Raw genomic sequence first — 27,481 nt, forward strand, 5'->3', positions numbered from 1 at the left:
TAAGTAAAAATGTGGTTATCAAGGGTTAAGGAGAAGAGGGAGGGGGTATTAGTATTTAGCAGGTATGGTGTCTCAGTGTCACAAGACGAAAAAGTAGGGTTTTTTTTTACTAATTTTTTACAACAATGTGAAAATACTGAACACTACTAAACTGTACATTTAAAATGATTAAGATAAATTTAACATTATGTGTTTTTTATGATAATTAAAAATGAAATTGGAAGCTTGGACTCAATCATCCGTTCGATCTGAAAATTCAATACTCTATTATTCTGACTAACCTGGCTCACCTTCTCCCATTCTCCCATGAGTCAGTAAACAAATCTCTATCCCACTGGATCTAATAGGAAAAATATCCTGTGTATATGAAGCACCAATAAGATGTCTGGTTATTATTAAATCATAATAAATTATTTATTTATATGAAAAATAAAAACATAGTAATGATATGCACAATTCACAAACCACCTACAAAGGCAATTCTCTAAAAGTGAAATTAAAGCTATACTATTTGAGTGAACCCCTGCTAAAAGGGCCCTAAATTTAATAAATTAGTTAAAACAACTTATAAATAGTGCATTATTTTTCCCAAATGTGTTAGACAGGTTACTCTTCCTCCTTTTAAAGTTCATTTATTTATTTTTTTTTTAAGATTTTACTTATTTGACAGAGAGATCACAAGTAGGCAGAGAAGCAGGCAGAGAGAGAGGAAGGGAAGCAGGCTCCCCGCTGACAGAGAGCCGGACGCGGGGCTCGATCCCAGGACCCTGGGATCATGACCCGAGCTGAAGGCAGAGGCTTTAACCCACTGAGCCACCCAGGCGCCCCAAAGTTCATTTATTTTTGAATCTCTATACCCAACATGGGACTTGAACCCATGACCCTAAGATCAAGAGTCAAATGCTCCTCTGACTGAGCCAGCCAGGTTCCCCAACTCTTCCCCTTTTTATAATATTATTTATACATTCAGTTTATCTCTAAAATTTCTTCTCTAACATCTATGCCTCCTCTTCATTACATTTTTCAAACTCTTTCCATTCTCTGAGCTAGAAGGTTACAAATTTTGTTTGACCCACAATAAGATATACATTTGGGGGCGCCTGGGTGGATCAGTTGGTTAAGCATCTGACTTGATTTGGGCTCAGGTCATGATCTCAGTGTCGTGAGATTGAGTCCAGCGTCATGCTGCATGCCCAGCAGGGAGTCTGCTTAAGATTCTCTCTCTCCCTCGCCCTCTGCCCCTCCCCACATTCACTCTATCTAAAAAAATAAATAAATCTTATAAAAAAAATACATTTTGTGACCATGACCCAGTTCCACAATACATATACACATATATGTGTACATAAACATATACATATAAAACTGAAACATTAGTTTCACAAGAAAATGTCTGCTCTAACCACCATGCCATACACACTGACATCTCCTCTGTGTAATGCCTCACTTTTAAAAAAATGCTCATCTCCACAGTTTGGAAAACACTGCCCTAAGCCACCCAATGTCCCACAAAGCTACTGCTTTCCAGCATCTCTTAGGCAGCATAGTACAAAAGCCAGGAAGGTTGGTTCTGATACCTACTTTTGCTCTTATTCAGCCAGACCTTGAGCAAGTTACTTAAAATCTCTAAGGTTTACTTTTCTCATATATAATCTAAGTATGATGATATTACCTATGGGAATGATAATAGTAGCTAGACCTTATAAGGCTGTTGTGATGTTTAAATAAGATTATTAATCTGGGGGCACCTGGGTGGCTCGGTAGGTTAAAGCCTCTGCCTTCGGCTCAGGTCGTGGTCCCGGGGTCCTGGGATCGAGCCCCGCATCAGGCTCTCTGCTTGGCAGGGAGCCTGCTTCCTCCTCTCTCTCTGCCTGCCTCTCTGCCTACTCGTGATCTTTGTCTGTCAGATAAATAAATAAAATCTTAAAAAAAAAAGATTATTAATCTGTACAGTACTTATCATAGTAAGTGACATAGGCTGACATATACTAAAATACCAATATATTATTATTACAGATAGCCTTAAGAGAAAATTCTACTAATAATCTAATAAATGGGGCACCTGGGTGGCTCAGTGGTTAAGCCTCTGCCTTCAGCTCAGGTCATGATCTCAGGGTCCTGGGACTGAGACCCTCATCGGGCTCTCCGCTCGGTGGGGAGCCTGCTTCCCCTTCTCTCTCTGCCTGCTGCTCTACTTGTGATCTCTCCCTCTCTGTCAAATAAATAAATAAAATCTTTTAAAAAAATACTCTAATAAATGATTAGCTAGAGTAAAAGAATAGGGAAGGGATCACTCTCCTAATTCCTAATAATGCCTAGTTTATATACAGAAACATTATAAGGTGCACAGAAGGAAAAACAATACTCGTTCGGTAAATAAAATACTTACATTTTCAGGATTCTGTAATCTTTGCTCTTTATTATGTATCTATTCACATTTCCCACATTATAGATATTTGAAGCAGATTTTTTAAAAGTAAATCTTAAGACAAGTTTCCAAAATTCTTACACTTTGCCATTCCTGAGGCACTGCTCAGGAATCTGTCCTCTTATACTCACATTTTCTTCTCCATTAAGGTATATGACAACTGTGAATACATTACTGCCTATCTGCAAAAGGAAGGGGTTATTTGCCTGTTTTGTAACTGGAGTAAAAAGAAGAATTAGACTCTAAAATCAGGAAGGTCTTGTTTTCTCTGCAAGTTATTGTGAAATAAAAACATTATATAAAAAACATGTTTACAAGATTAAGTGCTGAGACACTCAAGTATCTACTGAGCCCCAGTATGCATCAGGTACTGTGTTATAGATGTAAGCAAGGAGAAGACACCGTGATCTGAATTAATTTATCCTGAAAGCACAATCACTAGGTTGGGTAGCACATTGTTGAGTGAGATGTTATCTTTACCCATTCTGACAACCTCTAATATCTGCTTACTAGAATCATATTCATTCTTCCAGGTTATGCCTAAATGTCACCTTCTCTACATATGTTGTTCATGATAGGAGGACCTGCTTTCTCTTTCCTTAAGTGTCTTCAAATATTCCAGTATTCAGGTAGTATATAAATACATGCCATACACCAGCTATTGTCTCAGGCATTAGGGGCACACTTTGAACCATAGTTAGTAACTATATTCCAGCAATAACAGGGTCCAAATCTACCTTTTTCCTACTCACTTCCCAACATACTCCTCCAGGAACCACTATAATCAGTTACATGGTAATTAATGCTCATATGAGTTACGCTTTCCAAATTTTCCTCAAGTTCCCCCCTCAGCTGAAATGCTTGAGTCTTATCTCTGTGTAAATAATCAAAGCTAACTCTATTGAGCACTTAATTTGTATGAACATAGTCTGACTCATGTCTAAACAAATAACATGTATGGGGCGCCTGGGTGGCTCAGTGGGTTAAGTCTCTGCCTTCAGCTCAGGTCATGATCTCAGGGTCCTGGTATCGAGCCCCCAAATTGCATTGGGCTCTCTGCTCAGCAGGGAGCCTGCTCCCCCACCCACTGCCTCTCTGCCTACTTGTGATCTCTCTCTGTCAAATAAATAAAATCTTAAAAAAAATAACATGTATTAACTAATTAAATCCTCACAACTATATGAGATGAGTATTATTATTATCCTTATTTTCCAGAATATAGAAACAGAAAAGTTTAGTATTTTGCAATGACATAATACCCAGAAAGCAGCAAATACAAATGAAATCTCTAGGCTTCAAGCATCCCTACCTCTGTTAAATAAGTCTCATTCCATGTCCCTTTTGCTGGACAAAGTCCTTCTTAAGAGATAACAATATAAACCTTTCCACACTTTGGAGACAGTATATAGAGCAGAAAGAACAAAAGCCAAAAATTCTAGTACAAAAACTTGGGTTCGAGTCCAACTTTTACTACTTTGTGTCCACCGAGGAGGACAATATTTAACACCTCTGAGTTGTATGCACAAATTTCAAAAGAGGTTAGTAGCACCAACTACCTCAAAGACTTACTGTGAAAACAAGATGAAATAAGATATATAACAACACCAGGGTCCAGTTAGGTCAAGGCATTCTTAGGGCAAAGCTACTTTCATGACAGTACTAACAGGTTATCTGTGTTTGTCACTGTGCTGACATTTGTGCTGATGGTGCAAGAGCAATGGTGATAAAACTGCCGGCACCTTAGCACAAATGGGGGCCATGGCTCCAAACTGAACTGGCAGTTTTTATATTTTTCACCACCATGTACTTGTAAGAAAAAAAATTCCTGTTTACTTAAGAATGCTCCTGAAGAAGTAAACATTATTAAATCTTATCCTTACGTATATGCTTTATAACAGTCTATGTGACAGAGACTATGCACAAGCATTTCTGCTTACCAAAGTGTAATAATTATCTCAAGGAAAACTATCTGTGTAATTGTCTGAGTTATAAACTAAGTGGCACTTTTCTCATAGAATAGCATTTGTAGAAAGAACAACCGACAAACTGTATTATTCAGATTGGGGTACTTGGCAGACACTTCCCTGAAAGGATGGAAATGAGCCTGTCATTTCAGGGAAAAGTGAGAGAAGGGGTTGCCAATTATAAAATCCAGGCTTTCAAGCAAATATTTTTTTTTAACTTTCTTCTTTTTATTTAATTTCTTTTCAGTGTCACAGAATTCATTGTTTATGCACCACACCCAGTGCTCCATGCAATGCGTGCCCTCCATAATACCCACCACCAGGCTCCCCCAACCTCCCACCCCTCGCCCCTTCAAAACCCTCAGATTGTTTTTCAGAGTCCATAGTCTCTCATGGTTCATCTCCCCCTCCAAAATATTAGAGTTTTTAAAAACCTGTATTTGCCAGCCACCATGACCTTGATAGATTTTCAATACTTAACAGCCTTTTCTAGTGAGTTTAAGGCAATATCAACAAATGTGATTCTTTATGTCACATAATGGTATGCGTCAATATTTGTAAGATCCACGTATGACAAATGCATGATGTTACAAATCATACCTACGGTAAGAGTTCCATTCAACATGTCAGTCAGATGAATGGATTTTAATGTTAACAGAGTATTTTCATATGTAAATTTCATTGTTATAGTTTAATAAGCTATCACCTATTGAGTTTTGGTGAACCATAAAAAGAATATTCACATTACCCAAAAAGGCTATTAAAATACTCCTCCTTTTCTAACTATATATCAGTATGAGACTGTATTTTCTTCATAGACTTCAACCAAAACACATCAGAAAAGACTTAAATGCAGAAACAGATATGAGAATCCAGCCATCTTCTATTAAGATGGACATTAAAAAGATTTACAAAAATGTAAAACAATATATCATTCTTCTCTTTTGTTTGGAAAAATGGTTATTTTCTCATAAAATGTTATTAGTATCATGGATTTATTACTGATATTTTAAAGTAAATACATAATTTTTTAAGTCCCTCAGTTTTAATTTCTAACCTGGTACATATCAATATATATAACCCAAATAAACAAAAATTTTTTTGATTCCTCAATAAGTTTGTATAGTGGTCCTGATACCAAAAGATTTGACAAACACTGGTGTATAATATATATAACATCTTACTGATTATGTATTGATTGCTTATTCCACTAAAATGTAATAAGCTCCTGGAAGGCAAGAAGTTTGTCTTATTTGCTGTATCTCTAGCACTTAGCAAAGTGCCTTGCACATTTTATAGGTACTATTATATATTTATTCATGTATACATGATTAATGACTGGACTGATACTGAATAAAAGATACCACTTAGATAATCGGGTGGTTCAAGGTGCCATTGACTGTAATTTTTAACAAGTTTGGACAGGTTGGGTAGTCAGAGGGTCTTTTTTTAAAGAAAGTAGTAAAGAGGTGTATAGAGAGAAAAACCAATTCACATTAACTCTAAATCTAAAGTAACCTAAGCCAATATTCTGATATTCAAGTTTAAGAGACATAGTTTTAAATAATCTGCTTACCATAATAACAGCAATGGTGAGATCAGATTAAAGAAAAATCTATGTACACTTCTATCAAGGCATCTGTATCAATACAATGCTTGTTTGTTTACATTACATTTACCTGAGGTTTAAGATGGAATCTGATATTCTCAAAGTATAACATGTTCTTAGCAACTAATAAATATTTACAAGACAAATGATAATTCATCATCTTCTCAAATGACACATTTTCAATGACATCTCCTGAACAGCATTAAAAAACGCACCCCCCCCCAAGACCAGCATGGCCAATATATCCTGCTCTACTTTTTTTTCCCCCTCCATCAAACTGACTCCTTTTAACATATGTATGTGTATGTGTATATTTATTATTTGTCTCCTGTCACTAGAATATAAGCTCCACCAAGGCAAGGATCTTTATGTATGGATATAACCCAAACCCTGAGAATCATCCCAGGCAAACAAGTGTTCAATAAACATCCATTGATTTCATTACTCAGTATATGGTTCCACTTTCATCTCTGAAATCTAAAAATAGGTTTACTTTCCTAAAAAATCATTATTTCTGGGGTTACGGACATTGGGGAAGGTATGTGCTATGGTTGAGTGCTGTGATGTGTGTAAACCTGGCGATTCACAGACCTCTACCCCTGGGCTAATAATACATTATATAGTAATTAAAAAATAAAAAAAAATTTTAAAAGAGTCAATTTTTTAAAAAATCATTATTTCTGCTTAGTAACCTTTAAAGCTGCACAATGGACTCCCTCAAAGATCTAGAAACAGTTTTAGCTAAAATTTCCAAACTGTTAAATAAAACACAAGCAAATATTTACAAAAGTGTTTCATCCCCACAACTTCTGCTTTGACTGTATGAAGCAATACTGTGTTTCTTCTGGACAGAGTCAGCATTGTATTGGGCAACTCTCTGATTCAGTCAAAACAGTGAAAATAAAATGTAGATTAATGGGTTCTTTTCAATTTATTCTATAATCACATGCCTTTTTTTTTTAACTTTATTTTATTTTTTCAGTGTTCCCAAGATTCGTTTTTTATGCACCACACTCAGTGCTCCATGCAATGTGTGCCCTCCTTAATACCCACCACCAGGTTCATGTAACCCCCCATTCTCCTCCCCTCCAAATCCTCAATTTGTTTCTCAGCATCCACAGTCTCTCATGGTTCGTCTCCCCCTCCGATTTCCCCCAACTCACTTCTCCTCTCCATCTCCCAATGTCCTCCATGTTATATCTTGTGCTCCACAAGTAAGTGAAACCGTATTGATCACATGCTTTTAAGTCAACTTATTCCTGGCAAATGAAAATCCTCACCAAATTTATATGTAAATATATCCTAATAATTTTGTTTTTTTGAAGATTTTATTTATTTGAGAGAGAGAGAAAGAGAGGGAGCGCACGAGAGAGGGTAGGGTCAGAGGAAGAAGCAGACACCCCACTTAGGGAGCCTGATGCGGGACTCAATCCTGGGACTCCAGGATCATGACCTGAGCCAAAGACAGTCGCTTAACCAACTGAGCCACCCAGACACCCTCTCCTAATCATTTTAGCTCCAGCAGAAGGTGTTTCCCAAACACTTTAACTCCAGGTTTTAGTAATGGGGTCACTATCCCTTAATCTTGAATTTTAAAAAATTAGGATTTGAGTTTTTGATCTTTAAGACTTGTAATACTGGGGGTATGGGCTGGGGTTAGGAATAAACGGTTTTAGAGAGCTCACCCAGACATCAAAGGAGGGTACTTTGCAGAACAGAGATGAGAACAAAGGAGAGAAGAAGTTAAAAATGATAGTCACAAAACTACAAAAGAAAGAAATGAGAAAGACTTGGACTCTGGGATAGAGAGGGTAGACAGACAGGGGATAGAGAAAAGGTAGAATCCAATGGACATGGTGACTCAGTGATATAGGGAGAATGCAGAAAATGCAGATACAGAGAAAGTGTATTTGGTTATACTTTCTCTGTATCTGCATCTCTTTCTTTGTATAAATTTGGTTAATTGGGTAAGTGAAAGTGCTAGTCCACAACACAGAGGATAAAGAAAGAAAAATAGGTTGGGAATGATAGGCTGCAAAATTTTATTTTGGGTTTGAAAAGACTCAGATTCAATTAATTCTTAAATTTGGTAAATCTGGCCTCCTAAAGAATCTTACTATCAAAAGTTCTATTGAGTTTATTAATTATCAGTCAGTACTCAAATATATTTTGCTAGAAAATGATCCCTTCTCCAGTGGAAGCCAAAAGTAGAATACATCTTTAATACATTCTGGGGAAGAGAAGGAAGAGAGAGAGAAGGGACAGAGGGTGATTTTGAGAGGCTGAAGCCAAGTATCCATTTATGAAGAGACTGAGAAGAAATATAAAACTTCAAACATATTTTCACTGATTGCCAAGGAAAAGTGTTACTCAGGAAGAATGGTGCTACATAATCACTCAATTTTTGGCTTAGGCAATGAAAGGAAAGAGGGGAAAAAAGTTAATATATGTCAGAAAATTCAGGAAGAAAACTAAAACAAAGCAATAAAGTATATCTATAAGAAAAGAACATTTGCTACTTATTCTTTTGTCCACTTCCAAGGCAAACAAGGCCAAAATAGATGTAGCCTAACAAAGTGAAAGAATCATATTAACAGTACACTATAATGATTGATTTATGTTACTTTAAATAAAATGCTTCACGCGTTTTTCAAAAATAGGGATTATTCCTGCACACTGTGGATAGGAAGCCCTTTAATACTTAAAAAAATGTGCTAGTGTATCCTTAGATATAAAGTATAGTTGAGGCCCTTCTACATTATAATCTTAAAATATTCCTAGTGAACAACTTTTCTAAAGACTTCATTCTTTGCCCCCAGTAGTTCTCCAAGGAATTTTGCTCAGGCAGTGAGATACCAAAAGCTACTTCCTTCTTTCCCTGTATTTAGCTATAAGCTGTTAATATACTATCTTCACCGTTCTTTAGGAAAGCATGTATTTCCAGACCAAGACTGAAGTATAATCTCAGACATAAACTCACATTCCACAGGCTTTAACTCCATCCTATAAAACACAATCTAGATATAGCAAAACGTCACTAATTCAGCTGTCCTTACAGTTTATGACTTATATTTATAATAATTTATAGCATGTCACTATGCTTAAACCAATTCACTAAGTACAAAGTGTAAACAACATTAAAAGAAATTCTTATGATGACAAATCATTCTAAAAAAAAATATCAGACAATGTCAGCTTAGTTCTAGTATCTATACATAAAACTAGAAAAGAGCATTTCTTTCCAAACAGCCTATACCTCAGATTTGCTTCTCTCTGTCCACCATGAACCATCCTGTCCACATTACTAGAACTACATGTTGTGCTTACAGAATTACCCTGATTTATCTCATTTATATAAAAATGTAGATTCCTAAAAGGAAAGGACTCCATTTGATTCATATTCTGAAGTTCTGCAAGATGGCTACAAACCCATACACAGAAAAATGGTCAAAAATCAATGCACATACTTCAAACAGTTATATTCTACTCATAGTCTCTCCATTACTCTGTGCAAATAAAAGTCAGACACTGTTCTCCACTTATCTGAGAGATTGTTTTCAAGCCTAAATCACTGGTCTTGTGACTCTTTTTATTTTATTTATTTTTAAAAAAGATTTTATTTACTTATTTGACAGAGAGAGACACAGCGAGAGAGGGAACACAAGCAGGGGGTGTGAGAGAGGGAGAAGCAGGCTTCACACCAAGCAGGGAGCCCGAGGTGGGGCTCAATGCCAGGACTCTGGGATTATGACCTGAGCAGAAGGCAGACGCTTAACCAGTTGAGCCACCCAGGAACCCCTTGGGACTCTTTTAAAATGAAGATTGTTTTCTCAGGAATCTGAAGCTCTGAAGCTTCCTTCAGTGGGATAATTCCACATATTTTTCCTTAACAACTGCATTTACCTCTGCTATATTCCAAAATTATACTTTCATCCAACAACTATATTTATGCTGGTATATTCCAAAACTATACTTTCATCCCAGAAAATACTTACTGAGTGCATACATGTCCACAGCAGGTAGACACTGGTGACAGAGCAGTAAAAAAGACACAGTCCTTGATACATCTGTCAGAAAGCTGGGTATAATTCTGAACTTCTTTTCTCTTATTCTCTTACATGCAGTTAGTCACCAAATTCTGTCATACATCTTTTGTGTTTATCCCCTGTGTGGTCACTCTTACTGCCTTTACTCAAGCTCTCATCACCTTTCACCAAAACCTCTGCAGTAAGCTCCAAACTGGGCTCCCTGCCTCTAATCTCCCTTCTCCCCAGAGTATTCCGCAAACAGCTCCCACTGATTCTTCGAAGCCACAAATGCGATAATGACATTTCCATGGCTAAAATACCCAGCGCCTCTCCTTAATTTATAAAGAAGGTATTTTATTATTCTGGTACATGACACTTCTGAAAATTTTTTAAATTAAAAAAAGAAAAAAGTTGTAAGTAGGCTCCATCCCTAGCATGGAACCCAACGCAGGGCTTAAATTCAGGACCCTGAAATCAAGACCCAAGCTAAGATCAAGAGTCGGATGTTTAACCAACTGAGCCACACTAGCACCTCTGTATTTTTAAGTAATCTCTATGCCCAATGTGGGGCTTGAACCCACAAACCCGAGACTGAGTCGCACACTCCATTGACTTGAGCCAGCCAGGTGCCCCCATTAAGCCTTTGATGATCTATTTAGTTCCAGACTGAACTCATATCTCTTCCAGTTACTTGCTATTTATTCTGAAACATGCTACACTCTTACATTTCTCAAACAAGTCATCCTTTTTCGTACTTCCAAGTTTTGCACATACTTTCCCCATACCTAGACTGTGTTTCTCCTTTCTCTGAAGTTTGGTAAATTTTTTTTAACTTTTAATTTATATTTATATATTTATTTATATATATTTATATACTTATATGTTTATATATCTATTTATCTATCTATCTAGGCAAGCTCCCAGCCCTGACTATCCCTCTGTCTTTTTCATCCTTCAAAACCTGTAACAAAATCATCTCCTCTGTGATGCTTCCCTAACTTCACCGGCTCTCTCTTCTACAATTCCTTAGTCTCTATTGTACTATAGTCTCTACTGTACTGTAATTATTGTTCTAAACTGTGTACCCCAGATAAATGATTTAGCATTCTATGTCTCAGTTTTCCTCATAACTGTCTCTTGGAGTTGTTTAAAAAAAAAATAAATTAAATGCATGTAAATCTTTGGTACAGAACCTACACCCAACTGTTATTATCATCATTGCTCTTCTAATAAATATTCTCAGTAGGCATTCTTCCTATAAAACTGAGAGCTCCCTGAATAGCAGGGAATCAGCTTTGCATCCCGGTTATCATGTGTGTAGCATTTTCAAGAACCTAATTTCAGTTACCTGTAGCCAAGACCCTAGGCTAGAAAAAAGAGAAAAGAGGATTCCAGACACAGCAGCATGATTGATCATCAGCAAAATGAGGTAAAATTTTAAAAAATAATAGTAACAGCTACTAATTTTTGAGCCTGCTACTTGCCAGATATCATGCTGAGTATTTATATGTATTTTCTCTGATCTTACAACAATTCCGAAGGTTGATACTGCCATCCTCATTTTGCTGGTGACCCTCTGCTCCACACATTTAGGCTTCCCAGGTAGGCAAGACTTCCTCTGCAAAGGAGGAATAAATATGAAAAGTATGTTGGCTTGTTTTCCTCAATAACTGGGTTTTACTGATGATTCAGTTGACATATTAAGAGAACTCTGCAGTCAGTACAAGAATAAAATTAAATACAGTACAGGTCAATATTTGACTTTCTGCCCTTTATATCCTTACACAGAATATTCCTAGGCCTTTCTCTGGTCAATCTTCCAAGCCTCCCTCATCCTTGGTAACAGATTACTCCTTTCATGCCATGACTCCCAACAGTGTCTTCTGACCAATGTCTCTGTTCCCTTGCCTTCGGTGGGCTCCTTCCGAGTGACAACTACCAACTTGGATGTATAGTACGCACAGGAGAAACTCCTGACAACCAAACCACCTAAAAGCATGAAAACACTAACTACTATCAGAGTTAGGAAGTGTGCTGTACTGTGTAGAGGAGAGAAAACAGCAGTGAATCTAGAGCCACAAAGAGACTAAGGCAGGGTGAAAAGAGAAGTCAGTGTGGGGAAGGGTAACAGAAAGAAGAGGCATGAACAAACAGAACTGTGTAATGAAAATAGCATGTATTTGAATCTAGACTTGGTCACTTCTCACAGATGTTACCTTGGACAAAAATTCCTCCAAGCCTCAGTTTCCTTATCTATAAAATGATAATAAAAGAATCTCATAAGCATGTGTAGGGTACCTCGGAGGATTACCATGCCTAGCACAACATTATCTGCATCCTTGGAGAAGTGTTTGCTTCCTCTCTACTCCACTTCCTTTTATTCATCTGAGGGTCACTTCTAGAATGTATCACCTTTACCAGAAAAGATATCCAATCATCCTCCCCAAGATGGGGGGGGGGGAAGCCCACTGACATCCAACACCACTTAAGTCACCTATATGCATGGGCTCAGCTCCATTCTTTTATGATACTCTGATTCCTTCTACTAGACAATCACCCAAAACAGATGTCTTCATTAAAGCCAGTAACTCAGCACAGATGCAGCTTTTCTTTTTCCTTTCCTTTCCCTTTTCCCCTTCCTTTCCTCTTTCTTTCTTTCTTTGGTGCAAAAGAAATGATTTTATTAAAGCACCAGGACAGAATCTGTTGGCAAAAAAAGCTGCTGCCAAAGATGCAGCTTCTTTACAGTTTTCTGTATTCTAATTATTTTTTCTGGGGTATTAATCAAACTGTCTTAGGTCCTCCAAATTTAATATTGAGAAAATGCAATGATAAACACAACTTCAGTTTATATGCTGGACTAATGTTACATGTGGAGTACACTGATGGAAGCCTCACAATCATGAGAATGAATGTTCATAAACTTCATGTGGAGTTAATGAAGGAGGCTGAAAAGACAAAGAGGACTGTGGCAGAGTATTTTCTTAGAATTCATCGGCTATTTAGTTGCCTAAAAGTAAAACAAGGATGAGTGCAGTCCAGGCATTACCATAAGAAAAAGCTTTAACTCAGGGATATTTAACCTGGAGTCAGAGCACTACCTGAAATGGTACAATTAGAAAACCTCTAGAATAATGATTTTCAAAATGTGAGATACTTGAGGATAAGCATTTTGCTTTGCTCACTACTTTATACTCAGAAACTAGCCTAGTGCCTAGTATACAATAAACTCTCAAATATTTGTTGACCATAAAAATGAATGACTAAATGGATGGAGGGAAGGAATAAATTTGAATACTGGTATTTTCTCAAAGTGCCTATGAGCTGCCCCAGGCAGAGCTCTAGGCCCTCCAACCCTCTGACTTCAACCAGATGAATTATACTTTTTTCTACCTCACACTTGGGTTTCTAAAGATTGCATTTGTAAAATGCCTTCATTACAAGTTTGAAAACCATCGAAAATCTGTCAGTATCACTCCCTTCCTTGAACCATTACACTTACAAGTGCATATCACTTAATACTTAATTGTCCCTCAAATTACTGTTGAGTTCCCAAAGTTTCCTGAGGTACGACATTACATTTTTTACATAAGCAGTACTTGCTTATTCAACTTTCACACACCCTACACTTTCTTGTACACTGACTCCTCAGAGGAACATCTATATTTTTTTCATATCAAGCAACAAATGGACATTTTGTACCACTACACTGAGCAAAGTCTGCCATGCAACAATTTAATTCTTCCAGCATCACCATCTCCATTTGAAGAACAGCACTCATGCGACCACTTCAATATATTTTGCATTCTATTCCATCATTCCTTTAATTAGTAGAAAAATTAAAAGTGTCAATAGGAATGACAGTAAGTGTAAATTTTATAAACATAATGTAATTGAAAAATCATTATGCATGCTGCAAACAGTAAATTCGTATCATTAATGGAACACTCCTTAGACTTTGGCACATAAGACTTTGGTCCACTGCCTATATGGCTATTTTTGAAGGAAAGGAATTAAAATGTATGAATACATCTTATGAATAAATACTGTGAAAGGGGGAAGGTATGATTAAGGACCTTGCAGTATGCAGCAGGAATACATCCCCCTCACATTCTGTGCAAGTCTTTGTTCAACTCACAGAGCCTACTTTCACGCACATTTTCAAATACACATTATATACTAATCATTTCCTTTATATGTCTTTATTTACTCTCCACACTAACACCTACCAAGCTGTGCTCCAAACTGGGTAAAAAACTGCTGGTGGGAATGCAAGCTGGTGCAGCCACTCTGGAAAACAGTATGGAGGTTCCTCAGAAAGTTGGAAACAGAGTTACCCCATGACCCAGCAATCGCACTACTAAGTGTTTACCCTAAAGATACAAATGTAGTGATATGAAGGGGCACGTTCACCCAAATGTTTATAGCAGCAATGTCCACAATAGCCAAACTATGGAAAGAACCTAGATGTCCACCAACAGATGAATGGATAAAGGAGATGTGGTGTGTATATATACACAATGGAATACTATGCAGCCATCAAAAAACCCAAAATCCTGCCATTTGCAACGATGTGGATGGAACTAGAGGGCATTATGCTAAGCGAAATAAGTCAATCAGAGAAAGACAATTATCATATGATCTCTCTGATATGAGGAATTTGAGAGGCAGGGCATGGGGTCATTGGGGGTAGGCAGAGAAAAAATGAAACAAGATGGGACCGGGGAGGGAGACAAACCATAAGAGAGAGACTCTTAATCTCAGGAAACAAACTGAGGGTTGCTGGGGGTTGGGGGTAGTGATAGGGTTGCTGGGTTATGAACACTGGGGAGGGTATGTGCTATGGTGAGTGCTATGAAATGTGTAAGCCTGATAATTCACAGACCTGTACCCCTGAAGCAAATAATACATTATATGTTAATTTCAAAAAGTTAAAAATTTAAAAATAAACCAAACTGGGTAAAAAGATTATTTAATGGGGTGGCTGGGTGGCTTAGTCATTAGGCATCTGCCTTCGGCTCGGGTCATAATCCCAGTGTCCTGGAATCGAGTCCCGCATCAGGCTCCCTGCTCAGTGGGAAGCCTGCTTCTCCCTCTCTCACTCCCCCTGCTTCTGTTCCTTCTCTCACTGTGTCTCTGTCAAATAAATAAATAAAATCTTAAAAAAAATAATTTTATGTATATTAGCAATTTCTCAGATGGTAGGGTTAATGCATGAGTCTAAGACTACTTCCCATTCCCTTTCATCAAAGAAGGATGTAAGAAAAAGATTAGCTAGCACCAACAACCAAGTGGACAAAAGAATGAACAAGTTACCAAACAAGAAATAAACACATTAAAACATATTTTTGAGGGGCGCCTGGGTGGCTCAGTGGGTTAAAGCCTCTGCCTTTGGCTCACATCATAATCCCAGAGTCCTGGGATCAAGCCCCACGTCAGGCTCTCTGCTCAGCGGGGAGCCTGCTTCCTTCTCTCTCTGTCTGCCTGCCTGTCAGCCTACTTGTGATCTCTGTCTGTCAAATGAATAAATTAAAAAATTAAAAACAAAAAAACCCCACATTTTTGAGGAGATGCACTGGCTGACATTCTTTTAAAATGATAACATTAAGTACTGATACAGGGTGTGATGAAGCAGAGGGAGTATAAATCAACACAATCTCTCTTGAAAGCAATTACAGAGAACTGTTTCACGAACATTAAAAATATGTATGTTTTTTGTTCTGATAAATTCTCTCAGAATTTACCTATCCTAACGTAAACAGAGACTTTATTAAAGATTTATGTGCAAGGATGTTCAACACAGCATTATTTAAAATAGAGAGCGTGCCTGGGTGACTCAATCGGTTAAGTGTCCAACTCTCGGTTCTGCCTCAGGTCATGAACTCAGGGTAATGAGATCTCGAAGCAGGGCTCCCTGCTTTTTGGCGTATCTGCTTCTCTACCTCTCCAACTCTGTCTCCCTCCACCCCTCAACCCCACTCACCAGGCATGCTCTCTCTCTAAAATAAGTAAATCTTTTTTAAAAAAAATTAAAAACCTGAAAATTTTATACAGGGTAACTCAATTTTATTACACACACACAAACTAAAGGATCAAAAGGAAATCCACAAGCATGTTATGAATAATTATCTCTGGATGATAGGATTATGGTGATTATTAGTATCATCTTTATACTATTCTATATTTTCCCAAGTTTCTACAGTGAGCAGATATTAAATTTACTACTTAAAAATTATGGAAAAGGGAATGATGGGATAAAAATGTAACTTACTAATAAAAAGTCAAATATCTACTCTAATCCTAGCTACTCAGTAAGCTCAACAGTCTGTAACTGTCTAAAATTGGAAAAATAACTTCAAATATTCAGTGAGGATCTTTTTTTTTTTTTAAGATTTTATTTATTTATTTGTCAGAGAGAGAGAGAGAGAGAGAGCGAGCGAGCACAGGCAGACAGAGTGGCAGAGGGAGAAGCAGGCTCCCTGCGGAGCAAGGAGCCCGATGTGGGACTCGATCCCAGGACGCTGGGATCATGACCTGAGCCGAAGGCAGCTGCTCAACCAACTGAGCCACCCAGGCGTCCCTTCAGTGAGGATCTTAAACAGAAAGCAAGTTAAGAAGAGAAAAAGTATAGCACAGATATCCAATCTTCATCCAACACAACAAACTGCCAATAAATGAATTCAGTGGCATTTCCCCCACTTTAAGGCCTACATCTAATTAAGAATTATAATTGACTTACCTCCTTTACACAAGGTCTTTTTAAATGGTTATCGGGTTTTAAGGAGGGGTTATCATGTAAAAATCAAAAATATGAAACTGCAGGGTAAATTTTTCAAAAAATCATTAATAAGATAATGGAATTTGTTTACTAGTAATAAGGCTAGGATGATTATTTTAAAGCAGAAGACACTTAAGCCTACAACCAAGGGTTAGTCTAATGATGTACTATCTATCCTTCTAAATGATTAATGGTAAGAATGTACCACGCTGCACTGATTAATATTAACGCAGTAGGGACGATGTTGCCCTAATATACTTGATCAATACAACTTTCCTGAATTAAACCCTTTCCTTTACCACTGGGCTGATTTGTAGTAATTCTGCATTTTAATAAATGAGAGAGCTCTAATGGATGGAGTTGAAAAGGTCAACTATCAGTCCAACCACAGATAACTTCTACTAAGACACAATTCCTGAAGATTCTTCTAATTTAAAGATTTTTTAATGTTTAAAAATACTGTATTTTGTCTTATACAACTTGTGTTGTTTTAAAAGTACATCCAAATAAATTTGCAAACAAATTTCATACTTGAAATCATTTTGGAGAATATACTGCCTAAATGACATGTTCAGTAAAATCTTTTGAAAGTAAAGGATTTTATGAAGAACTAAAACATCTAATTTCCATCTTTAAAAAAATTTAGATTTATCACACACCAGGTTTGCTTAACCCAAGACACCCCCTCTAAGTAGGTTAGGGCATGCATAGTAAGATAATCTAAGATCAAGACCAGGTCACCTGACTGTCTCATTTCACTCATATATAAATTGAAGATATTCCATCTAACGTGTAAGGGTGTTAGGAGAGGAAACTGGAATAACATGTGAAACCACTGGATCCAGACCAATGGCTCTCAAACTTCGGAGTGCATCAAAATCATTAGAGGGCCCATTCCCAGAGTTTCTGCCCTGTTCAGCAAGTCTGGAGCCAGACCAGAGAGATTCCCTTTTTCTAACAAGTTACCAGGTGATGCTGATCTGCTGGTCCAATAGCACACTTCAAGAACTACTGAGCACTAATCCACCAATCCTGGACACTTAACTTCTCTAAACCTGTTTCTCTAACTCTAAAACTACCCTTTCCTCTTCTCCTTCCCCATTACTACAGCTTTAACCCATTCAGGGCCTTACCAAACAATCACAACTGTTTATCTAAAGCCCATGTCTTACTCTGTCTCTTCTCTGCTTAAAACTCTGCTTTGCTGGCTCTTCACTGACCTCAGGATAAAAATGTAACTTTTCTGTATTAGATGTACGCCTCTGTCTCATCTCCTCCTCATCATTCTAGTAGTACCAAACATTTGTAGTTCTCTGAACACACTGGTAGCAACATATTTCCATGCCTTTGCACATGCTACATCTCTCAGCCTAACAAACTTCTTCAATCTTCAGAAGTCTGCCACAGAGAAGAGCTAAAGAGGAAGAGGAGGGAGACAGAACCTGGTGATAGGAATCTTTTAATTTTTACATTATATACCCATGCACATCTTGACATTTTTACAGTTACTTTTATTTTTTTATTATTATTTTTTAAATATTTTATTTATTCATTTGACAGAGAGAGACACATCGCTTCTCGGCCTTTTGGCTAAGATCAAGTGTGACAGAGAGAGACACAACGAGAGAGGGAACACAAGCAGGGGAAGTGGGAGAGGGAGAAGCAGGCTTCCCGCCAAGCAGGGAGCCCAACAGAGGGCTCGATCCCAGGACCCTGGGATCATGACTGGAGCTGAAGGCAGATGCCTAATACCGAGCCACCCTAGGCACCCCATACAGTTACTGTGATTTTTAATTTTGATTATTATAAAAATAATCACCTGGTAACAAAAAATCCTACTCCTCTGTAAAACACTGAGTAACTGTCTTTTTTGCCTCTTCATTATTTCAGTGTCTTATACATATTTCCACTGTGAGAGCACCTTTCATTTTTCAGTCCAATTACTTCTTTACAAGCTCCCTGTCATCATGGCCTAAGTCTTATTTACCAGTATACTCTCAGTTCTGAGAATGGGGAATTACACATACTATATACACAATCATGTTTGAGCTCAATAGCCAGTCTAACACCAAAACTGCTTTCCATTCACTGTCTAATAAAGAATCTACATGCCAATAACTTTAGTTGATAAGAAAGGGAATGATTTTTTTTTGCCCTATTCAAGAAAAAAGAGGCAGTTCATAAAGATAAATTGGCAAATATTTTTAAGCTCTGAAAGGACAGAGTGAAGTTGTAGTTTTCAAACCTGTTTAAAGCTCTAACATGCTAGGATTGTAATTTCAGTGATTACCTATATAGAGTATTTCTTTTTTTTTTTTTTTTTCAAATCTGAAGTTAAATTAAATTGACTTTGTTTTGGGGCGCCTGGGTGGCTCAGTCAGTTAAGCATCTGCCCTCAGCTCAGGTCATGATCCCAGAGTCCTGGGATAGAGCCCCACATCAGTCTCCTTGCAGAGGGGGAGCCTGTTTCTCCCTCTGCCTCTGCCTGCCACTTGCCCTGCTTGTGCTCTCTCTCTTGCTAGCTCTCTCTCGCTATGTCAAATAAATAGAATCTTTTTTTAAAAAATTAACTTTGTTTTGATAATTTTATGGCATCTCTTTAAAATTGAAGATATTTTAAAATATAAAGTTACGAGAATTAATCATTGCAATGATAAATAATCTATTATTTCAGGAAGGTTTTTTTTTCCTGGCACCAATCCTCTTTATTATAAACAAATGATGTTTCAGCATACAGGATATGGAGGGTAGCTAGAAATTTAAACCACAATGGAAATGAAGGTGATAGGTAACAACCTACCTACATATATTTTCATACACTTGACCTTCTTTCTTGTTGCTATGGATGATCTGTCTGTGCTCTTAGCAAAAGGCAATGCCTCCTCCACCTGTGTATTAGGTACCATTCTCTCTTGCCTTCTCAAGAACAGTCATCCGGCAATTCTCCCCCTTCTCTGTTGCATCAATTTTCCCCTTTTTACTGAAACACTGCCAGTACCACAAAAACATGCTCTTATTTCCCTTATCACATGAAAAAAATTTGTTCTCACTCCCCTCTCCAGCTACTACCATATTTCTCGCCTTCCCTTTACAGCAGAAGTTGAAAGCACTGTATATTTCTATCTTAAATTGTTCTTCTCCATATCCAAATGGCCAACAGACACATGAAAAAGTGCTCAACATCACATGGCATCAGGGATATACAAATCCAAAACCACAGTGAGATACTACCTCACACCACTCAGAATGGCTAAAATTAGTAAGTTAGGAAACAGCAAGTGTTGGCGAGGATGTGGAGAAAGGGGAACCCTCCTATACTATGTAAGCTGGTGCAGCCACCCTGGAAAAAACAGTATTGAGGTTCCTCAAAAAGTTGAAAAACAGAGCTACTCTATGACCCAGCAACGGCACTACTGGGTATTTACCCCAAAGATACAAATGTAGTGAACCGAAGGGGTACGTGCACCCCAATGTTTACAGCAGCAATGTCCACAGTAGCCAAACTATGGAAAGAACCTAGATGTCCACCAACAGATGAATGGATAAAGAAGATGTGGTATATATGTGCAATGGAATATTATGCAGCCATCAAAAAAACCAAAAACAAAATCTTACCATTTGCAATGATGTGGAGGGAACTAGAGGGTATTACACTAAGGGAAATAAGTCAATCAGAGAAAGACAATTATCATCTGATCTCATCGGCAATGAGGAATTTGAGAAACAAGATGGAAGATCATGGGGGAAGGGAGGGAAAAATGAAACAAGATGAAACTAGAGAGGAAGACAAACCATAAGAGACTCTTAATCTTAGGAAACAAACTGAGGGTTGCTGGACTGGAAGGGCTCAGGGGGATGGGATGGCTGGGTGATGGACTTTGGGGAGGGTACGTGCTATGTGAGCACTGTGAATTGTGTAAGACTGAAGAATCACAGTCGTGTACTCATGAAACAATTAATATATTAATAAAAAAAGAAAAAAGAAAAAAAATTGTTCTTCTTGGGGCACCTGGGTGGCTCAGCCAGTTGGGCAGTCAACTCTTGGTTTTGGCTCAGGTCATGATCTCACAATCATGGGATTAAGGCCCATGTTGGGCTCTGCGCTCAGCATGGAGTCGGGTTTAGATTCTCTCTCCCTCTCTCTTTCCCTCCAGCTTGCATGCACTCTCTCTCTCAAATAAATAAATAAAATCTTAAAAAAAAAAAAAAAGTTCTTCTCAAGGTTATCAGTGGACTCCTAATTGTTAAATCCTCTGATCCCTTCTCATCCCTCAACTTACTTGATCTATCAGGAGCATATGACATAGCTGATCATGCCTCTCCCTTTTTAGAAATAATCTCTTAGCTTCCAGGCTATTGCATTTGCCTAGGTTTCCCCCTCCTTTTTCATTGCTTCTTTTCAATCTTCTCTGCTAGTTTTACCTTGGCTCCGTTCCATTTAAATAGATGTCGGAATGCTTCAGGGCTCATTACCTAGACCCCTCTTGTCTCTCTACACTTACTCCTAAATTCTTGTGGCTCTAAATACCATCTATATGCCAAATTTATTTATTCAGTGTGAACTTTTCCCCTAAATTTGACACTTCAACTGCCTACTTGACATCTGTCTGGATGTCCGACAGGCATCTAGAATTGTTCGTAAGCATGTCCAAGGCTAAGCTTCTGATGCCCACATCCCCTTTCCCAAACTAATTCCTCCAATAGTCTCCCCATCCCAGTTAATGCCAGCTCCACTGTGGCAAGCCCAAAATGCTGGTGTCAACCTAGACTCCTTTCTTTCACATGCTATAGTTTGACCTTTGAAATACAGTATCATATGACACACTACTACTTAACAATATAAAAGGAACAAACTACCAATACATGTAACAACATGGATGACTACGAAAAACATTATGCTGAGCTAAAATAAAGTCAGACAAAAGAGAATACATAAGGTAAGACTCTATTTACATGAAACTCTCCAAAAGAAAAATCTATAGTGATAGAAAGTAAATCAGTGGTTGCTTGGGGCCAGCGGCTGGGAGAGAGACTGGAAGAAGAAAGGAATCTTTTGGGTGATAGTAATGTTCAATTTCTTGATTGTGGTAGCAGTTATGACTAAATAAATTTCTCAATACTCATTGAACTTTACAATGTGCACATTTTATTGTATATTAATTATACCTCAAAAAAGTTTATTCAACATACATATGTAATTTAACCACTTCTCACTGCCTCTCTATCCCAACTGTTACCCTGTGGGAACCACCATCACCTCTCTTCTGAATTACAATAGCCTAACTAGTTTCCCTGCTTCTGTCCCTGCCTCCTACAATTTATTCTGAACAGAGTGGCCAGAGTGATATCGTTAAAAAATCACATCATGTTACTCCTCTGCTCAAAACCCTCTAATGGCTTCTCTTTTCAGTAAAATTCAATGTTCTTTTTTTTTTTTTTTTGAAGATTTTATTTATTTATTTGACAGAGAAAGACAACAAGAGAGGGGACACAAGCAGGGAGAGTGGGAGAGAAGCAGGCTTCCTGCTGAGCAGGGAGCCTGAGCCCCAGGACCCTGGGATTGTGACCTGAGCTGAAGGCGAACACTTAACAACTGAGCCACCCAGGTGCCCCAAAATTCAACATTCTTACCATGACAGACGAGGCCTCCCATGATCAACTTCTCTGTCACCTTGTATACTTCATTTGCCACTACCCTTCCCCATGATTATTTGCATTCCAACTAGAACTGGCCTCCCTGCTGTTCTTCAACTATGGCAGGCACACTCTTTTGCATTTACTATTCCCTCTGCCTAGTAATGATGTACCACCATCCCCAACAAAGCCTTAAAGCTTCTTCCCTCACTTTCTTCAGGTCTTTCGCCACCATCCCAATGAGTCGTTCCCTGGCCACTCTCAAATTTCAACACCTCCCTCTGCCTATACACAATCTCACTTCATTTCATTTTCTTCTTTCCTGCTTTATCTTTTTCTCCCCAGGATTTAACATCCCTTATTTATATTTTACTAGCATACACACACACACACACACACACTAAGTATAAGTAACTTTTTATTTCATTGGCTTTCTCCTCTACCAAATGGATGACCCAAGAGGATAAAGAATTTTATCTGTTTTGTTCACTACTATATCCTCAGAACTTAAAATAATGCCTAAAATGGATGTTGAATAAATGAATGTATCTCAACAAATTCTAGCTTTCCCTTTAATAGTTGACAGTAAGTAGAATTTGCTTTAGAGATGTCAACCAATACTTTACTTGCTTTAAAAAATTCCAGTAAATGAAATAAAAACTTCAACACATTTAAGCATATGCTAATATATGTCAGCCAAACCTGCTTTCAATTCTGATCAAGAATTAAGATCAGACATTGAGAGCTTATCAAATTTTCAGAGATTTTCTTTTAAGTAAAGACCTATGTAAAATAACTCTCATTATTGCCAAGAATATATAGAATGAGGTCCTGGTGAGTTCTTTACAAAAGCCAGATAATGTCATATTGTCTGAAGCTTCCCTTACTATAACAGTAGAAAATAATCAATCTGACAGTCTCAGAACTAAGAAATCATTTTAAAAATACATTTAAGTCTTATTTACACTTGTTATTTAAATCATTTCAGGAATTAAAGGAATTGTTTGTTTTATAAGCAAACCACATAAATATTGGAATATTTAACACAAATAACCTAAGTAAATCAGAAGGTACAGGTGTCCTTGCTCTAGAGGTCTGAGTCTCCTCTCTTTTAAACAGGCAAACAATACAGCTTCTCGAAGTCCAAAGAAGTTATCTCCTTAATAACTGCAGAGGAGAGAATTCCATACTGCAGCCTTCACCTGTATCTAGGAGCTATTACCTGAAATGCATTAAAGTATTCAACTTTAATCAAGTAAAGAGTTTCAGCATGGGGATGTTACCTGCTTTAGCTTATAAGCAGCATTATATAGTCAACCTAAAAATAAAGGCCCTGTGCTTTCGTAATTATTTAAAATGTTCTAAAAAGTTAAATGCATGGAAAAATTCAGGAAAGCATCATTAGTTAAGCAGCTCTGAGTAAAGAGTATGACCAAACACCATGAATATTTTAAGGATGCTTTCTCCTAAAAGCATCAGAGATACCACTACTGAGTTATATTGGTTTGTCTCTATCAGATACAAGCCGCATCTTTCATTTCTATGAGTCAATTTCTTAAACAAAAGTGAAGAACAATAACTTCAATATACTATCCTAGCAATGGAAGGACAACAGCTGTCTCAACATCTTACATAATATACCTGGTCACTGTTAGACCCCATAACCAAAACATTTTTAAACTACAAACTTACTTAATATTTATTTACAATGGTACACCTAGCATCTATCACAGTGCATTGTCACTTGTAGTTCAGAGAAACTGCTAACATCTCCAAAGCTTCTCATTTCTAAGTTTCCTGGGCGGCTTTAAATGTAAAATAGAGGTTACTCTGGATAAGCAAAATAACAAAAACATTAGTTGCAAAGCTAATAAACACTTCTAATAGATGAGAGGTACATTAGGACAGCATCATTAAAATCGGCTTTTATTTGCTGGTTTAGAGTTTTCAAAGCAAGACGAAATGAGAATGATCATACAGTACCCTACCCTTTCTACCAGCGAACCATAGCATGCAATGTCGAAACATAGCAGTGGCAGATGGCATGGGTGTTATTAACTATAAAAAGGATAATAGCAGAGAAATGACAGCTGGCAGACAAGACACAGAAATACAGATGAAATGAATGCAAACTTGCAGTTCTTGAAGCAAAGCAAAACCTTTAAGCCAAAGGCTGCCACTAGCTTCAATTTAATTTACATTTTGAGTTCCACACTGACAAACACTGCAACCTTCACAATCAGTCTTTAGACTCTTCATGCAGAGGCAGAACCACACTCCTCAATAAAAGATCAGCAACCTTCTGTAAACACAAGCCAGCAGCAGCAGCAGCCCATTACTCTCTCCCTTCACTGATTTTTATCCTTTAAATTTTCAACCTCCAAGTGCAGTGTGATCCACAGTCGTCTCAAATAGATCTGTATCCACTGCAGATACAAATCCCTGCCTAACCTGCAGTACCACTTCATCCAGAACGTTCCCGTGCACTCATTCATGCAGGATCAGTTGCAAAACCATTCAAGTCATCCAGCAAACACCCAAAAGAGGGAGGAAAGAAGCAGTTAGGGCCGTGAAGAGAAAGAATCTCTTCTTTTAGCTCACCCTGGAAATGGAAGGTTTTCTGATCAACAGTTATTGTGAAGGTGCTGTCGTCCTCATCGTCTATACCAATCACAGCTCCCTGTGAAACAAAGAGCAAAATCCCAATAAGGCAAACAATGACATCAGCAATATTCACTACTGCTACAGCCCTGGAATGCTCAATGCACCGAGGACACTGGCAGTAGGCTAGACAGAGAAAGGGGGAATCATTTGCTTAGCGAGGAAGAATTAAAGGAGAGGGGATGCCAGAGCACTGTTAATACTCTGTATGGCTACCTTTTATCCTTGCATAACGGGCATGGTTGTGGTGAGAGAGGGAGGGGACAAACATAGAAGCTGAGTCTAGAATCTATGTTCAAGAGTCAGCCACTGAGCTTTTCTGAGCTTTGGACTACTCTCTAAAATGAGGAGCCAGAAACCTCCTCCACACCCGGTTATTGTGAGGCCAAAGAATGCAGATCCTCTTCATCAGGCTGCTTCTGTTTACACTTGTTAGTGCAGAAATGTCAGGTGACACTTGCTTCAAAAGATGGTCCCAATCACTTCTTCCATATGTGCTTCCATAACCACTCGCACATGGCTCTGCAACTACACCTTCCGCTGTGACATGTTTATATGTCTGCCTCCTCCCACTGAACTGCCATGAGATCTTGAAAGTTGAAGACTGTATTATTATTTATCGATACATGACCTTCAAGTACACACCCAATATGAGTTTTTTTAAATAAAAGCACCAACAACTCCCCAAAAGATGGGGGAGGAGGAGACTGCATTTATTTATAAGTTGTTTGTTTCAAGAAGGTGGACAGGGTAAGTTTCAAATTTTTAAATATTTGTATTCAACTACAAACAGCCCATTAAGACAACAGGAATTAGAAAACTGGAAGCTATGGAAAATAGGAAGTGTACTGGTTAATGTCCTTAAGAAACAAGTGTCTAAAGTATTTCAGAGAAAAAAGCTAGGGAACATAACATAGGTAAAATGCCCCAGAATGCTAACCAAAGCAGCAGCATGCCAGGACCTTGAAAATGGGGACTGAGAAGAATCAAGGGGCCAAAATACCTAATCCTATGAATAAAGGCTACTCCTGTCCCAAGAGGATTAGGTAATAGAGCTAAACATTCGTTAATATCTTCTCAGAGGTTGTCTAGATAAACCCCAACTCCATCCAAATCCCATCAACTTGAATTATCTTAGTTTTTCCTCAGTTTCAGATTGGGTTGGGACTTTTATCCTTGTTTTCAGTTAAGTAAAGTGTCTCCTGAGAGTATAATGATATAATGACTTACCCAAGGTCACACAATTAATGTCAGAACCAGAACCACTGGCATGGTACCAACTTATTCCATGACAGCAAACATAAACACATCTCAGGGAGTAAGCATGTGTGGGAGCAGATCATTCTCGTTAACTTAATTTTGTGGTTACTGAGTTAACTTCTAATTTATGATGTATCAAATATTTGCTAAGTTACAACTGAATACAAAAATATGTGCTAGATACAGCTCTAGAATATATAACAATAGTTCCTGCCCTCAAGGCATTAATGTTGCAGAGGAGGAGATAAAACATGCAAGGAGGTGAGCATGATACAAGGTAAAAAGTGATCCTCTACGGGGATAACTTTGAAAACATTATGCTAAGCGAAAGAAGCCAGTCACAAAGGACCGTAAAATTCCATTTATCTGAAATGTCCAAAATAGGTAAATTAATAAAGACTAACAGTACATTTAATGGTTGCCTAGGGTTGGGGGGAGGGAAAGAAGTAGGGTAACATCGGGAGTGACTGCTAATGGGTATGGGTTTCTTTATGAAAACATTCTAAAATTGATTGTGGGAATGGTTGCACAACTCTGTGAGTACACTAAAAACACTGAATTGTATGCTTTAAATGGGTGAATTGCACTGCATGTGAATTATATCTCAACAAAGCCATTATAAGTCACCCCAGTACCAAATGTTTGCTCTTTGTTTTGTGTCTCTTATTGTGAATTTACCAGTTATATAGTCAACTCAGATGGAAACCACTAGGTTCTACACACGTTCTCCTTCATTCCATCACCACAAGTTGTGTTCATTCCACCTCTGAACTATAATCTCAAAAATGCCAACTCTTCTTCATCCCATGAACTGCCAATGCCCTAATTCAGGCTCTCATCACTACATTCTTCATAGGCAATCTGTCTCCTTTCAGTCTGGCTACCTTTTAGTTCAGTCTTTGCTATTGCCAGAGTAGTATTTCTAAAGCACAGGTTCTCAAACGAGACAAAGATACTTAAAAGCTTCCTTGGACTAATGTGTAAAGTCAACATTTCTTCAATGCCATTCAAGATTATTCAAAATCTGGCCCAACCAACCTTTTCACCATCATCAACCAGACCCTTCTACCTTTCCCCACTCTAGGGGAAAAAACCAAACACACCAAGTAATTGCACTTT

General features: G+C 37.9%; 1 protein-coding gene across 6 annotated transcripts in view; it reads right to left on the reverse strand.

The window, feature by feature from the left end:
- The window catches only part of OSBPL9 (oxysterol binding protein like 9), a gene marked incomplete at its 5' end in the record, with an annotated part of 170,156 nt that overhangs the window by 90,167 nt on the left and 52,508 nt on the right, over positions 1 to 27,481 (reverse strand). For all 6 annotated transcript variants that reach the window (XM_080802615.1, XM_080802611.1, XM_080802614.1 and 3 more), the window contains one exon: positions 25,043 to 25,121. In XM_080802615.1, coding sequence (XP_080658741.1) covers positions 25,043 to 25,121 — 79 coding nt within the window. The remainder of the gene's footprint in view (positions 1 to 25,042; positions 25,122 to 27,481) is intronic.

Source organism: Martes martes, assembly GCF_963455335.1.
Source record: "Martes martes genome assembly, chromosome: 4".
Lineage (NCBI taxonomy): Eukaryota > Metazoa > Chordata > Mammalia > Carnivora > Mustelidae > Martes > Martes martes.